The 14,041-nt window shown below is 43.5% G+C and overlaps 1 protein-coding gene across 1 annotated transcript in view; it reads left to right on the forward strand.

The window, feature by feature from the left end:
* Nucleotides 1–809: 809 nt before the first annotated feature.
* Nucleotides 810–14,041, forward strand: part of LOC311136380 (dihydropyrimidinase-related protein 3-like) — a gene marked incomplete at its 5' end in the record, with an annotated part of 40,439 nt that continues 27,207 nt past the window's right edge. Inside the window, 2 exons of the mRNA XM_084170478.1 lie at nt 810–1,050; nt 7,769–7,826. Coding sequence (XP_084026604.1) covers nt 810–1,050; nt 7,769–7,826 — 299 coding nt within the window. The remainder of the gene's footprint in view (nt 1,051–7,768; nt 7,827–14,041) is intronic.

Below are 14,041 nucleotides of genomic sequence, written 5' to 3' on the forward strand. Positions count from 1 at the left end.
CTCAGCACTTTGTCACTTTGAGACGTGCTAGAATCTGTCTTCCTGCAGGCCCCTGTCTGTCTAATTTCTGCTAAGTAATCAGGCCAGTGTCTGAGAACAGTGACGCTGTCATCTGCAGGCTCAGACGAAGCTTAAAGATATAGCGCCTTTCTTCGGGGTGGAGGGAAATTGTGTGTTTGAACGTTGAACCGCCATGCATAGTTAACCTAGATATGAGCGACGACAACCACAGGTGCTATTTGCCTGGGAGCATGCATGGTGCTGAAAGGACAGCGCCGAAGATGGGTGTGGCCAAAACACGTGCACCTGTGGCAACAACCCTGGCCTGAAAAAGTGTACATGAATAAATAGTTTATCGTAGGCTACTCCCTTACAAAATAATACCCAGTAATCAGTTTTGGTTTTTATATAAAAAGTAACATATTTTGTCTTAAGATATTCAATATAGGCCTATTTAGAGGAGATGACAGTTGCCTGGACTATAACCATATCAGGTGCAGTTATTTTACTAGATGATGCATTGAAGATGTTTGGTGCATCTGTGGTAAACTAACATCTAAAATGTGTGACTGAACTGCTGAAGGGGGTAAAAAAAAAGCTCCTGCTGCAGGTATCACTTTGTTTTGATGAGACCCAGGGCAGCACTGCCACCTCTGGTTTGGAGACTCTAACCTACTCCCCCTACCTCCTCCTGCCCAGTGCATTGGAGACTATAGCCTACTCCCCCTGCCTCCTCCTGCCCTGTGCAGCTACACACTAGAACAGTTTCAGGACTACTTTCGCTCTCTTTCCTCTCACTACAGCGCACTATGGCCGAGCATAAGCAGAATTGGAACAGGGAGGAGAATGATGACTTACCGGTGTATCTCGCCCGTCCCGGAACGGCCGACCAGGTACCCCGGCAAAAATACGGAGGTATGTTTTGCAACGTTGAGGGAGCATACGAGAGCAAAACCATTGATTTTGATGCTCTGAGCGTCGGTCAGCGTGGGAACCGAACCCCTAGGACTGCTAAACCGGACACCGCGCAGGAGGCGAGGAGCCCTACAAGTGAGAGGTCTCCGTGTAAAGAAAGTGTCATTTGGCACGATATGAAAGACTCTGGCATAGAGAGAAAATCTACCAGAGACAAGGAAGTTCTACAGAACCTGGTTGATGATAAGGTAATTTCTATTCTTGCATGCTACAGATGTCTGCAGGAATCAATGTACCTGTTAGTTTCAATAATAGTGATCTAAATACAATATAACACAAAAGATGCACAGCAGCTGACACTCAACTTTATATTCAGAGGAGCATACAGATGAATTCATGTTGTGTCATGGCAACAGAAATGTGACAAATTGTTCTTCTTCATATCAAAGGGCTCCTTGAGAAACGTGTCTTCCTAAGAGGGTTGGTTGGGTTTATACCAACTACACTGTAATTGCATCCGGATAATGAATGATGTAAGAGAGAGTCAGAGTTGATCAGGTGAAGCTGCAGTCTGACACCCTACATGTATCAGTACAGCACAATATGCAATCCAATGAATTACAGGTTTAAGCGAAATATTAAATCACATTTCGTTCCCTCTTTTTAGCGATTGACTACTAATTGCCAATCTACTTAGCTTTCCTCAAATTATCTTTTTGTTATCCAGTTAAATGAATAAAGCTTAAACTGTACATCACACCATGTAGACAATCTTCCATGTGTCAACCCTTTACATAAGTTGCATGATGGTAATGTTGTACTGTTAAAATATTTGTGTGTGTGTCACACCTGAACAGCCTTGGTTATGAGTGTAAACTTGTGCTGGTATTTGGGAGTCTCGACCATGTACATACTGTAGGCTGACAGTATGTGGCCTTCAGATTGCAGGCCTGCATAGGACAAAGGCAAAGCAGCTAGTGAGGTAGCTTACTGCTCTGTGTCAGCGGTCATGGGCAGCCTTGCGGTATGGAGAAGGTGCTTTCTGTATCCATAAGTGTCCATATATCCATGACCTATGAAATGTTTGAATCCTTCTCGACTGTAATGTGATTTGTGGATTCAAATAAAGTATTTCATATGTGTGTGTGAAGAACAACTGTGTGTGCGTGTGCGTGTGTGTGTGTGATTTTGCCTCTGAACAGGCTTATGGAAAGTTAACAAAGTTGTAAAGGGAACTTTGAACACCCAGTATCCACATGCACTTTATAAAACCAATCTGAATGAAAATGAAAGGCTATAAATGCTGGAATTTGATGAAGGCTGCAGTATAAATATGATTGCTTTTGATTAGATTGGACTGTGGCTCTGGATCACCTGATGGAGACATAAGAACCCATTCATCCTTTGGCTGCTTCACTCTGGCAACACACACAGAGACACAGAGCAGTTGATCATGTGAAATGCTTTACTCAATTAACCCCTTTCCTGTTGTCAACACACATTGAGCCTGGAGTTAGTCTTTAATCTCATGAAATAAACAAAACATTCTAACTCTCTTTATTTCTCATCCTTATGATTTGTAGCCAACTCACACCAATCCTATCAAAACCCACATAAGCACATTTTGCCAAGTTCTATCGTTCTTGTATCAGCCATATATGTTATAATTGTTAGTCTCAAATGAAAACAAATGCATTTGAATTATGATACATCAACCTTGCAGGTTATAAGAAGCATTTAAAAGGAATCCAGTAGGTTATTTTACAGGAATTATTCTGTGAGGGTTTTTTACGTCATATGTTCCACTACATATCTTTCAGAACTTGTCAGTGTAGAGTTTATTTGAACAATGAATACAACTTATTAAGCATTGAAATGTTTCAAATATTTCTCACTATTATTTTTGGAATATGTGCTCATATTCTTATAATGGATGTTGAAGGTATGCCAGAAAGGACACTTTCTGGTATACTTCAAGAAACAACAGTCTCTCTTTTGTCTCAAGCTGAGGGAGGAAGCTGAGATGGTTAAGATAGAGAGCCATTCACTAGGTGATGTGAGTTATGAATCCATCCTATGTCTGAAGTCATCTTTATTCTTATTATAATATAATTGGTGGGAAATTACAGTATAACATTACTTGTCCTTTAAACCATCATAATGTGGTTTAATTAAGGCTTGCGGGTTCTGTCATAAAACTTCTGAATGTCTCAATTTGAAAATTATTTCAGTTGAGCTTGTGGGCAACACAAAGTGATGATTCACTGTGTGTGTCCCAAATGGCACCCTATTCCCTTTTATAGTGCACCACAAAGGGAATAGGGTGCCATTTGGGGCTGAGACACTGTATCCTGCCCTGCTATACTGTAATCCCTTTGGCTCAGAGATGAGAAAATCCATTAGGTTGAGCAAGGATGATTAATATATAGCCATAGCTGTCCCAGTCAATCCTAGACACACACCCAAACTAAGCACAGAGCAAGTAAAGAGACAGACCAAGCAAAACCGAGGTCACTAACTGAGTCCTCTCTCTCTCTCTCTGTCAGTTTGTGCTGTGATGGCAGATTGTCTCTTGTTGCGTAATAAATCAAGGGGACATTTCCATCCAGGCATCACAGTGAGGACTAGTGGTGTGACATCATGGGCTGATATACGGTTTTGACTAAATGGTATACAGCTACGGTCAAAATTGACTTTTTCGTAGCAGGTTAGGAGATTAAAGGTAGCAGGTTAGGATAATTAGGTTAAATGCAAAAAAATTCAGCTGCATCTAGCCATGACTCTGATGGCAGCCTTGGTCCCCATGTGGACCGATGTGGAACTGCAATGCTGCAGCCCTGATCTGACCGTCTGATCTGAGTCTGTTGTGCTCCAATCTTGTGGTGGTGACATATCAGACTGACAACTAATGTCAGTCTAATTAAACCTGGGAGCTTCTTTCTGTTCTGTCCTGTCATGCAAGCGAATGCCAAACGGAACTTCAGCTGAAACATCTAGCTAATGCAAGTTCTGTTTCACACGAATGTGCACTTCTAGCTGTACTCTATATAATCAATGTTTGATTATAAGGTTATAATCATGCCCTACCACATGAGGCCAGAGTATGAAGCCTCACAATACAATATTTATTAAGATAGCCTATTTAAGAATGTAAAACTATGTGCTCCCATCTTCATAAAAATTGATTTATTTTCTACTGTGACACGCCTAAACTTGGCACACTGGGAATTAATCCCCTTCCTCTACTCCATTAAAAGAGTTGATTTGTGCAGCAACACCACTAAAGCTTGTGCTTCAGTGGAACGGAAAGTACCTCTTCATACAAACAACCAGGGATGGAGAGTCTCCGTGCCCTGTCTTGTCTTAGATTCAGGGAGGTGGCCAGACCAGAGGAGGGCTCTCTCTTTGTCCTCTGCCCGTCAGGGTAATGCCCCAGGGATGGCCTTTCTCTCCACACTCCCCCAGCATCCATGGAACTCCTGTCATGGTGGTAATGGGGTAGGGGCTTGGCCCCGGGTGGGTCGGGCGGGGGCGGGGGGGGGGGGGGGGGGGGGGGGGGGGAATAGGGGTTAGGGGTTTTAATCCCCTTTGGCCCACAGGGTGGAAGGTGTCTGTCAGACCCCTCTGTGGCTGGCTTGTACATGATACCTAGTTTCCTGTCTGTCAGATCCCTCTGTGGCTGGCCTGTACATGATATCCAGCTTCCTGTCTGTCATACCCCTCTGTGGCTGGCTTGTACATGATACCCAGCTTCCTGTCTATCATACCCCTCTGTGGCTGGCTTGTACATGATACCCAGCTTCCTGTCTGTCATACCCCTCTGTGGCTGGCCTGTACATGATACCCAGCTTCCTGTCTATCATACCCCTCTGTGGCTGGCTTGTACATGATACCCAGCTTCCTGTCTGTCATACCCCTCTGTGGCTGGCCTGTACATGATACCCAGCTTCCTGTCTGTCAGACCCCTCTGTGGCTGGCTTGTACATGATACCCAGCTTCCTGTCTGTCATACCCCTCTGTGGCTGGCCTGTACATGATACCCAGCTTCCTGTCTGTAAGACCCCTCTGTGGCTGGCCTGTACATGATACCCAGCTTCCTGTCTGTGCCTATGAGCATATGCTCTAGTGCATTACTTTCAGAACATCAAAGACTAGAATTATTCTCTATTACTGTATTGTGATTTTAATGGGAATATCATACATTTCTATCTGCATCGTTCAGTGTGCCTTCTGTGCTTGCAGAGGAAATATTCAGCCAACTTTAAGTGCTTTGTTGATGCATTCTCCAGGGATAGAAAATGCTGAAGTAATAACTTGTCTGTCCACATCCATGAAAGGACATGTCAACAGTGTGCTATTAGGAGCACCTTATCATTCCTCACTAAATTACTTCCTCCTCTGTTTTCTTGTTTATATTCTACAACTATTTACTGAACTAATGTACACAGCATCACTCATAGACCCTTTTAAACCCATGATAATCAATTGGTACATACACCATACAGATGCATGTACACATGCACACGCACCAACACACACAGTGTTGTTTTATAAACACAGAACCTCTTTATGGATGCATTAGGGCATGGGGTGGGTGGGAGAGAGGAGGGGTGTGGGAAGGGGGTCTGCTCTGCTGAGGCCCAGACAATAGAGACACATGGCAGGGTGTGGACAGTGACAGGCTCTGTGGGGCCGACAGCTGTTACTAACCAGCAAGCTTCACCCTCTTTCTACATAATAACAGGAGGCAGACCAGTCTAGCCCAATAATTATCAAGATCATGGACACAGATATCAGCTCTCCCTGAAATACTACATCTCAGTATTTTGTAGCCCATAAAAAAAATGGAAAAAGGGGGAAATGCTAGAGTTGTTGTGCATTTGTACTGTACAACCCTGTCATTTTTCCTAGTTACCACATGATACTGAAGAAACACAATAGCCAAGTCATGCATCGCCTTTACAATAAATCATACATGATTGGTGGATTGTGGATACACTCAGGAAGTCTTCTATTGTGTATGGATAATGATTTGTATGGGGTCTGAAGGCTAGACCACTCCCAGTAAAATAATAAGAATGGTAGGCCTATTTGAGAGCCGTTCAACTTTATTTTAGCTGGAAAAAAGATCCCTTGACATATGTTGCTTTACAGTAAAAAGACCAACCTACTAGAAAAAAAACGTGGATTTGTCACTTGATGAGCTTAGAAATAGGACTACAAAGGTGAAGCGGATAGGACAGCCTGCTCCATCCTTAGCTTCAGTAGTATCCTCCTCCAGTTCCTTTGGTACAGTACCGCTGTAGTCTAACCTGTCAGGCCCACGCCACTCTACCGCGTGGTAACTACATGCTCTGCCCATTGGCTATCCACGGCCGCACCTGTTCTTATGATCAATTCAGCCGTGAATTAACTATTGCATTGTAGGCCTGCTGGGATCTGTTAGCGCTGCATGCGTAGCATGTTGAACACACCAGTGAGTTTACACAACACAGCTATAAAGTAGCCAGCCGACAGTGGTCGCCTACACCTGCTTTTGAGCGTCCTCTTGTGGGATGATTTGAGCATTGCAGCTTTAGACCGTATTGAGGGAGGAGTCCACCGTAGTAGACTTTCTAGCTCACTGCGAAGCGCACTTTACATTGCAGAGAGAGGCGACCATTCCCTAATTTTCCCATCCAGGCTGTAGCCGCAGAAGCATCCAGAGGGGAATATTTCAAGGCTTTGTTCAGAGGTGGAATCCGTTTTCAGTCGCAATCATGTCTGGGCATTCTTATCAAGGCAAAAAGAATATTCCAAAGATCACAGTAAGTAGAAAGTAATATCTGCCTCAATTATTCTTGAAACTTGCATGCTTGATTTTTGCAAATCAGTGCATTGGTTTTGTCTTTCCTTTTTTAAGTAACCGCTATTCAGGGCTGTGGCAATAGCAATTAATGGGCGGATGCATACAGGCTTTTCTCATCAGTGTGGAATATTTTCATTTCCATTATGATAGTCTATTGAACATAGCCGGTGGGAAATGAAATACAGTGCTAAGTAGTGGAGAATGAGGTGGCATGATTGGCCACAATAGTGACAGCCGGAGAGACAGAACAAGGCGTTTTCTTAAAGGTAACTTGCATCTTCTTTGTTGAGGATGGCATGGTACCCGTGCGCAGTGCATGTGGCTCATGTGCAAGATATATAATAAAATAAATACAATAACCTACATCATCACACTGGACTGTTATTGTTATAACTTTCTTTTTTTACTCAATTGTGGCAACTTGAACGATTGGGGAAAGAGAGATAAAATGCTGTAGGCAATCACATTATTTTTTATAAATAATACACTACATTATCGCGTTTTGGATTCGTTTTTGTAGCCTACAGGGCCAAATATTATGAAAACCCAGCCTCCTATGATAAGAAATACTACGAATACAAAGGAATAAATCAGTTATAACTGTGTGAATCGAGGAAATATATGGTCTATTAGTTTTCATTATTGTATCATAATAAACCATGTTGTACACCCATTCTGTTAAATAAATATGTATTTATCCAGCTGTAGGCTATATGAGCGTCTGGACTGGTGCAGGGAGAAAAAATGTATCTCCCACGCCCATGTGTGATCAGATGCGATAACCCGCCCGTAAAATGGGGCATTTCGAATTCCGCATCACTAGAACATAATGTAATAGAATTCGCCGGTGCAGTGCTGTGCCTAAAGGGGTTGGAGTTTAAATCGTTGCAAGCAACGTGGTGGCAGGGATTTATGCTGCTGCTGGTGTTGCTGCAGCACAGCTCTGGGTCTGTCTGAAATGGCTGCGTGTTCATTGTTGCTGCTCTGGGTGGTGTTCTATTCCAGGAGAGACGCCCTTTGTCTCGTCCGATATCACTGACGGATTGGGGGTGGATGCCGGCTGGTTTGCAGGGGTCCTCTCATATGTAAAGCATCAGCACGCACGATAATGTTTTAGGAACCGTTTGTGCATGTTTTCTGTGTGTATATTTTTACATGTTTTATTTTGTGGGGGCTTTGAACATCTTTGTGTGGCCTGTAAAGGTAATACACCTGCTATTCAGTCCAGGCTGTACTGGCCCTGGGGGGCACTATTTTATGCTTAATAATCAATTCTACATATCAGCCGTCTTGTAGGCCTATGACTTTACCCTACTGTACAATGTGTACAATATGTGCCTGACTCCAAAATAAATTGTGAAATCACCAACTTGACATAATGGAGAATCTAAAGTCCTTTAAACAATTATTGATAGACAGTTAATTACAGTGTAATTATATGTAGGCTATAGCCTGACAATCTGAGAAATATATTGTATTGGGAATGATTTTCCTAATTTATTTCTACCCCCTACATTCCAGCTGTTTCCCTATGTCTGGGAGCAGCAGAGGCCATGTCAGATTTCTAGGTGTGGTTATGCTTTTTCCATGTCCTCACAGTAGCCCTCTGTAGTGCCATGCATGTCATCAATAATCCCCTCCAGCTGGAACCTGCATATGTGGGCAGGACTGACAAGCCTTACCCAGATTTTTTTTTCTAAATGGCACCTCAAAACAGGGCCCCTCCATCCCCACACTGCCTGCAAAGTGGGCCTGACTGCAATCAAAACATCCTGCTGTGACCACCCAGCTATTGCCATCCACTCTCCATGGTGACCTGCATAGAGACAGTTTACCAAAATACCACCTCGGTTAACCTTGTTTCCCTAGCTCTAGCCTCTGACATGAGGCCATTTTCCGATTCTGGAAGGAGATTGTGGGCAGGCCCAATCAGAACCAGATTTGAGTGTTGGGCGGCCATAGAAACCGTGCTGCTTTGGCCTATCACAAGATCACGCTGCCGGAGACCAGCCTCTGTGATGTGGTGGCTAGGCAACTTATTTAGATTGAAAAGTCCTATTGTTTTGACTTTTCCACAGAAAAAAATTAATATGATGTGCTTTTGAGCGAATAGTAAATATTTTTGTCACTAGGCAACAAGGCTGAGGGAAGCAGAGGCACTGGCTCGCATGCATCAGGATAACTTTCCCTTTCCATTGGTCTCGGCCTGCCTGCCTGCCCGCCCGCCTGCCTCACAGATAAGGGTCTCAGTTAATGGACTCCTCTGTAATATCCTCTTGGCTCTGTGTGTTTTGGCTGCTGTGTTTTCCTTGTTAGCAACAACACACGGCAACACTGTTCTCAGTCAAACTCTGCAGATGTCCTCAAGAACTGGCCTGTTGCAAATGCTTCTCTGACGGTAATGTGTGCTCTTCTCAATTTGGTCAATGTGACAAAACCTTCACAAACCTTCACGATACAGCATACAGTCCTTCCTTTAGACTGTCTTTAGTGTTTTCTGTCTTGTATAATAGTGAAAGGGCCAGTTTCCTTTAGGAAGCTCCGTAGTTGTATTAGTGTTCTGGGTACAAGCATGACAATGACATGAATGTCATCAAAGAGTCGTGTTCTGAAAACTTTCACCTGAATACCGGCTTCCTGTTTGCCTATAGTAGACTGACAATTGGAAAAACAGACCTTGCCACGATAAGATACAGCTTGGAACATGGTCAAGAGCAGTATTTCCCAATCCAGGCCCTGGCGACCCAACGGAATGCACTTTATTTTTTTCCCCTAGCACACAATTGATTCAATTAATCAACTCACCATCAAGCCTTTGATTAGTGTAATCAGGTATGTTAGTTAGTGCAAAAACAATTTTTTATTTTTTTTTGTCATTTAGCAGACGCTCTTATCCAGAGCGACTTACAGTTAGTGAATACATATTTTTTTATACTGGCCCCCCGTGGGAATCGAACCCACAACCCTGGCGTTGCAAACGCCATGCTCTATCAACTGAGCTACATCCCTGCCGGCCATTCCCTCCCCTACCCTGGACGACGCTGGGCCAATTGTGCGCCGCCCATGAGTCTCCCGGTCACGGCCGGCTGCGACAGAGCCTGGATTCGAACCAGGATCTCTAGTGGCACAGTTAGCACTGCGATGCAGTGCCTTAGACCACTGCGCCACAATGTGTACCCTGTTGGGTCCCCAGGGCCAGGACTGGGTCAAGAGGATGACTCGATACAAGTTCATCCCTTTTGACCTCATCATCATTTCTGAAGTTCGATTTAAATTCAATCTTGTGTACAAGGACTTACATCTGTTGTTTCCAATGTCAAATTGCAGCAAATCGCTGTTACTGTCGGCCTTTCTGACCTCAGGAGGAGATTCTATCACGAGCATGTCTCAAAATCATAATCCTCAGATTGTTCCACTTTGTGTAATCTTAAACTATTAACCAAATCCTGTGATCTGTAACATGCCAACAACAAACCCCCTCCCCCCCCCCCCCCCCCCCCAGTATCTGTCTGTGTGCCACACCAGGCCAATGCTGTGGAAGGGCTCTACATAGAGGCTGCTTGTGTCCCAAACCTCACCCTATTCCCTATAAGCACTACTTTTGACCAAGGCCTTTTAACAAGTGCCATTTGGGACACAAACATAGACATACTACCCATTCAAGCTCTTTTTGTTCTCCTTTACTGTAACTGGCTGCAGCCTGGTTGATTGACAGGCGGGGGTAGGCCTTAGGGCACATGACCTAGTCAAGGTCAGCCTAAGTGATCAGGTGGGGCTTTGATGTCGACCAAAGTGGACAGCACTAAACCATGTACACAACACACACTCATCTCAGTTACTGTTGAAGGCAAAATGATACATTTCAGATGATGTGTAGGCTACAGTAAGTTAACATTTTAACAGGAACATTTTTAATGCACAATGATTCAGTGAGGAAGATACTGTTATGAGAGAAATGTCCTTAGATATAGTATGTATATTGTTTTCTCTCTGATTTCCATTTAACTTTTTTCATGGAATGGGATTTTAGTAGTACTGTAGTGATACAGTAAGCACACAGATGTATATGATTTTCATATCAGTTGGTTCCATCCTTATCCTCCCGAGTGGCACAGTGGTCTAAGGCACTGCATCGCAGTGCTAGCTGTGCCACTAGAGATCCTGGTTCAAAACCAGGCTCTGTCGTAGCCGGCCGTGACCGGGAGACCCATGGAGCGGCGCACAATTGGTCCAGGGTAGGGGAGGGAATGGCCGGCAGGGATGTAGCTCAGTTGGTAGAGCATGGTGTTTGCAACGCCAGGGTTGTGGGTTCATTTCCCACGGGAGGCCAGTATGAAAAATACAAATAATGTATGCACTCACTAACTGTAAGTCGCTCTGGATAAGAGCGTCTGCTAAATGACTAAAATGTAAGCTCTGAATGTCTTGTGTTTGCACTGATGGGACTCTCCACTGGTGGCGGTTTAACCGTGAACAATATTTTACAATTCCTGTCATGACCCATCTGCAAATCCACCATCAAAGACCAATGGTGTGCAGTCACACCTCAAGGATTTTGGCTGGTCTCATATGAACACTACTGCAAATACTGAATTCTGTCAAAGCGTTTAACCACCGCAGATTGCAGTATCGTTTTACTCTTTTAAGTGCTGTCATATTTATGTTGTAACAAAGGTTGAGGAACGTCTTGCAAAAACATGGCGGACTGTCTTTCTTTTCCCTCATTATTTTCAGTGGGATTTCTACAGATTTATGCATTTGAGGGTTGGGGTTTCATACTGATTCTGATTCTCTGATAATTATAATCACTTTGGAGATACCATTGTTTACACAGCGGAGACCACTGCTCTATGAAAATAACAGTGCATTCAGTCATTTCCAGCCGCAGCAAGGTTCCACCACATAAAAACACGAATGTTCACAAAATCACAACTTTAATGAAAATTACCTCCAAAACGTTTTACTTTCTGTCATTTATCAATATTATTATTAATATTATTATTATTATTCTGCTGGATTAATCCACAGAAGCATTGAGATGATGGACAAAAGCCTATATATGTGAGCCAGTTTGCTACAGCAGGAAAATAATCCTGCAGCAACAGAAAATGTGAATTATTATGTGGAGAATAATTCATGGACATTTTTGTAAGGGTTTACTGTAAAATTTCAATTAATAGCCCAGGCGTTTATTTGCTTAAATCACTGAACACAACAGGCACTTATTAGAGAGGGGCTTCAATTTGAGCCAGGCGTTTATTTCCTTAATGCATAGCTTTTGCTCATTTGCCTAGTTAATTGTTTAATTCCAGCATTCACTTCCAGCATTTTAATCAATTAATCATTTATTGCGCTGTGTTATCATTTACACAATGTGTCATGTTTCTTTTTTTCTTAGTATGCCTCTATTTAAAAAAAATCTAACTTTTCCTTGACAATAAGTATTCTTCTCTTTGACTGTGCATTTTCAGCAGTTCTTACTTTTGCCACTAGAGGGGAATCGGCAGATTTCTAGGGTTCAGTACTCCCGAAGTTATTTACTATTTTTGTGCTTGCCAGTTAGCTAGTAGTTCTCAGCTGTTAGCAGCCAATGGCTAGCAGTTTCTTACTGGCGATAAAAACGGATGATTGTCACAATTTCTTAGAGTCATTACTGAATTATTTAATCTAACAAATGAAACATTGAACCTCGTAAACAATTCATGGTAATTCATGGTAACCTCGTAAACAATTCATTTAGACCCGGCGTTTATTTGAAACAGGCATTTATTTGCTGAAATGTGTGTCGTTGCCCGGCTATTAAAACGGACAGGCAGCTATTTGAGACTTGGCGTTAAATTTAAGTTTTACCGTATATAATTTTCTTAAGGGAAATTTCTAACTGGAAATTACAAACTTCAGAAGCCTTTTTAAACCTCAAATACTTTACACGTTTTACATTTCCTGCATTGCAGGAAACTTCTCCTGCAACAGGGTAATCAAATTAAGATCCTACATCTGTTGCTTGTGAAATCTGACATGAAGCCTATTGCTTGGGGCCTATTGCTGTGCCTGTGAGTGGAAGGGCTGAGCTTAGTATGTAGCTAAGTGAGACCATTAGAGGTTTGGCTTTGCTCCAACAGCAAAGCCACACCGTATGATTACGGCAGGATCTCGAATGATGATGTATGATTGAGAAGTAATAAAGCAAGTCATATATCTGCATAATATTTTGCAGTGTGGTCATACAGATGCTGGTATAAGTACAGCAGTAGAGTATGTTGAAGGTTAGTCAGATATGATGAAAGTGAGCCTTCAGTTTTGATGCTGGCTCTGATTGGTGATGACAGGACCGAGGCCTGAGGTAGGACAGGGACAGATGGGGGTGGGTGTTCAGGCAAACACTCTGCAGTCAGGCCCGGGGCATGTGGGCATGTCTTTACAGCAACACAGTATAGCCCAGAGACCTATGCAGCACAGTAGACCATCTAGACCATGCATCCGACACCATATAGGGATCATTTAAGGGAGATGACGTCCTCATGCTCTTAGGGCTGGTGTTAGATACATTCACTTCCCTTAGGTCACTAAACCATCACCCCTTAGCTAGCCACGATATCCAGGCTTCTCCCCTTAGGGGCTAGCCGGCTGCATTGTGTGAGAAATTGAGAATATTATTATGCAATACCATCTGCTTATATACTATCAATCTGAAACATACTCAGATCCAAAACCCCTGAAGGTAGTGGTATGGTATGGATTAGGGGGACTGTGTAGTGTGGAGGTGGTGGAGGCCATTCTGTAAGTGACCCTGTATACATGCTGTCATTCTGTCTGCCTCGGTGCTGTACAGTGTGCTGCCTGCTCCTGGCAGGGTGGGGTGACCTGCATGGCTCAGAAGACTCTCTCTCTGCCTAATCAGCATCAGACCCCCTCCCTCCCATCCCCAACACACTGTCTGGGAAGACTAGCCAGTGTTTGGTGTGTGAGCTGTGCAGATGCCGGGGATACATCACTAAGGCTACGGATTTACAGTACAGTATGGCTTCATTTAAAGCAGTAGGGAGGGGTGGGGTTCGTACTGACGACGTGCCAGCCGAGCTCCACAGCCAAGATAGTAAATCACAAATCACACCACACCATGTGCTGACGGGAGACTCCAGGAACGCCTCCATTCTGTTTCCTTACGAGGCAGTGAACTGAACCTTGGCATTTTACACAGTGTCAAAGGATAATGGGTCCCATACATACATTATTCATGACTTTGGTTGAGGTAACTCCATGTCTGGTCTAATGGTC

This window comes from Coregonus lavaretus (genome assembly GCF_964263955.1).
Source record: "Coregonus lavaretus genome assembly, chromosome: 10".
Taxonomy (NCBI): Eukaryota; Metazoa; Chordata; class Actinopteri; order Salmoniformes; family Salmonidae; genus Coregonus; species Coregonus lavaretus.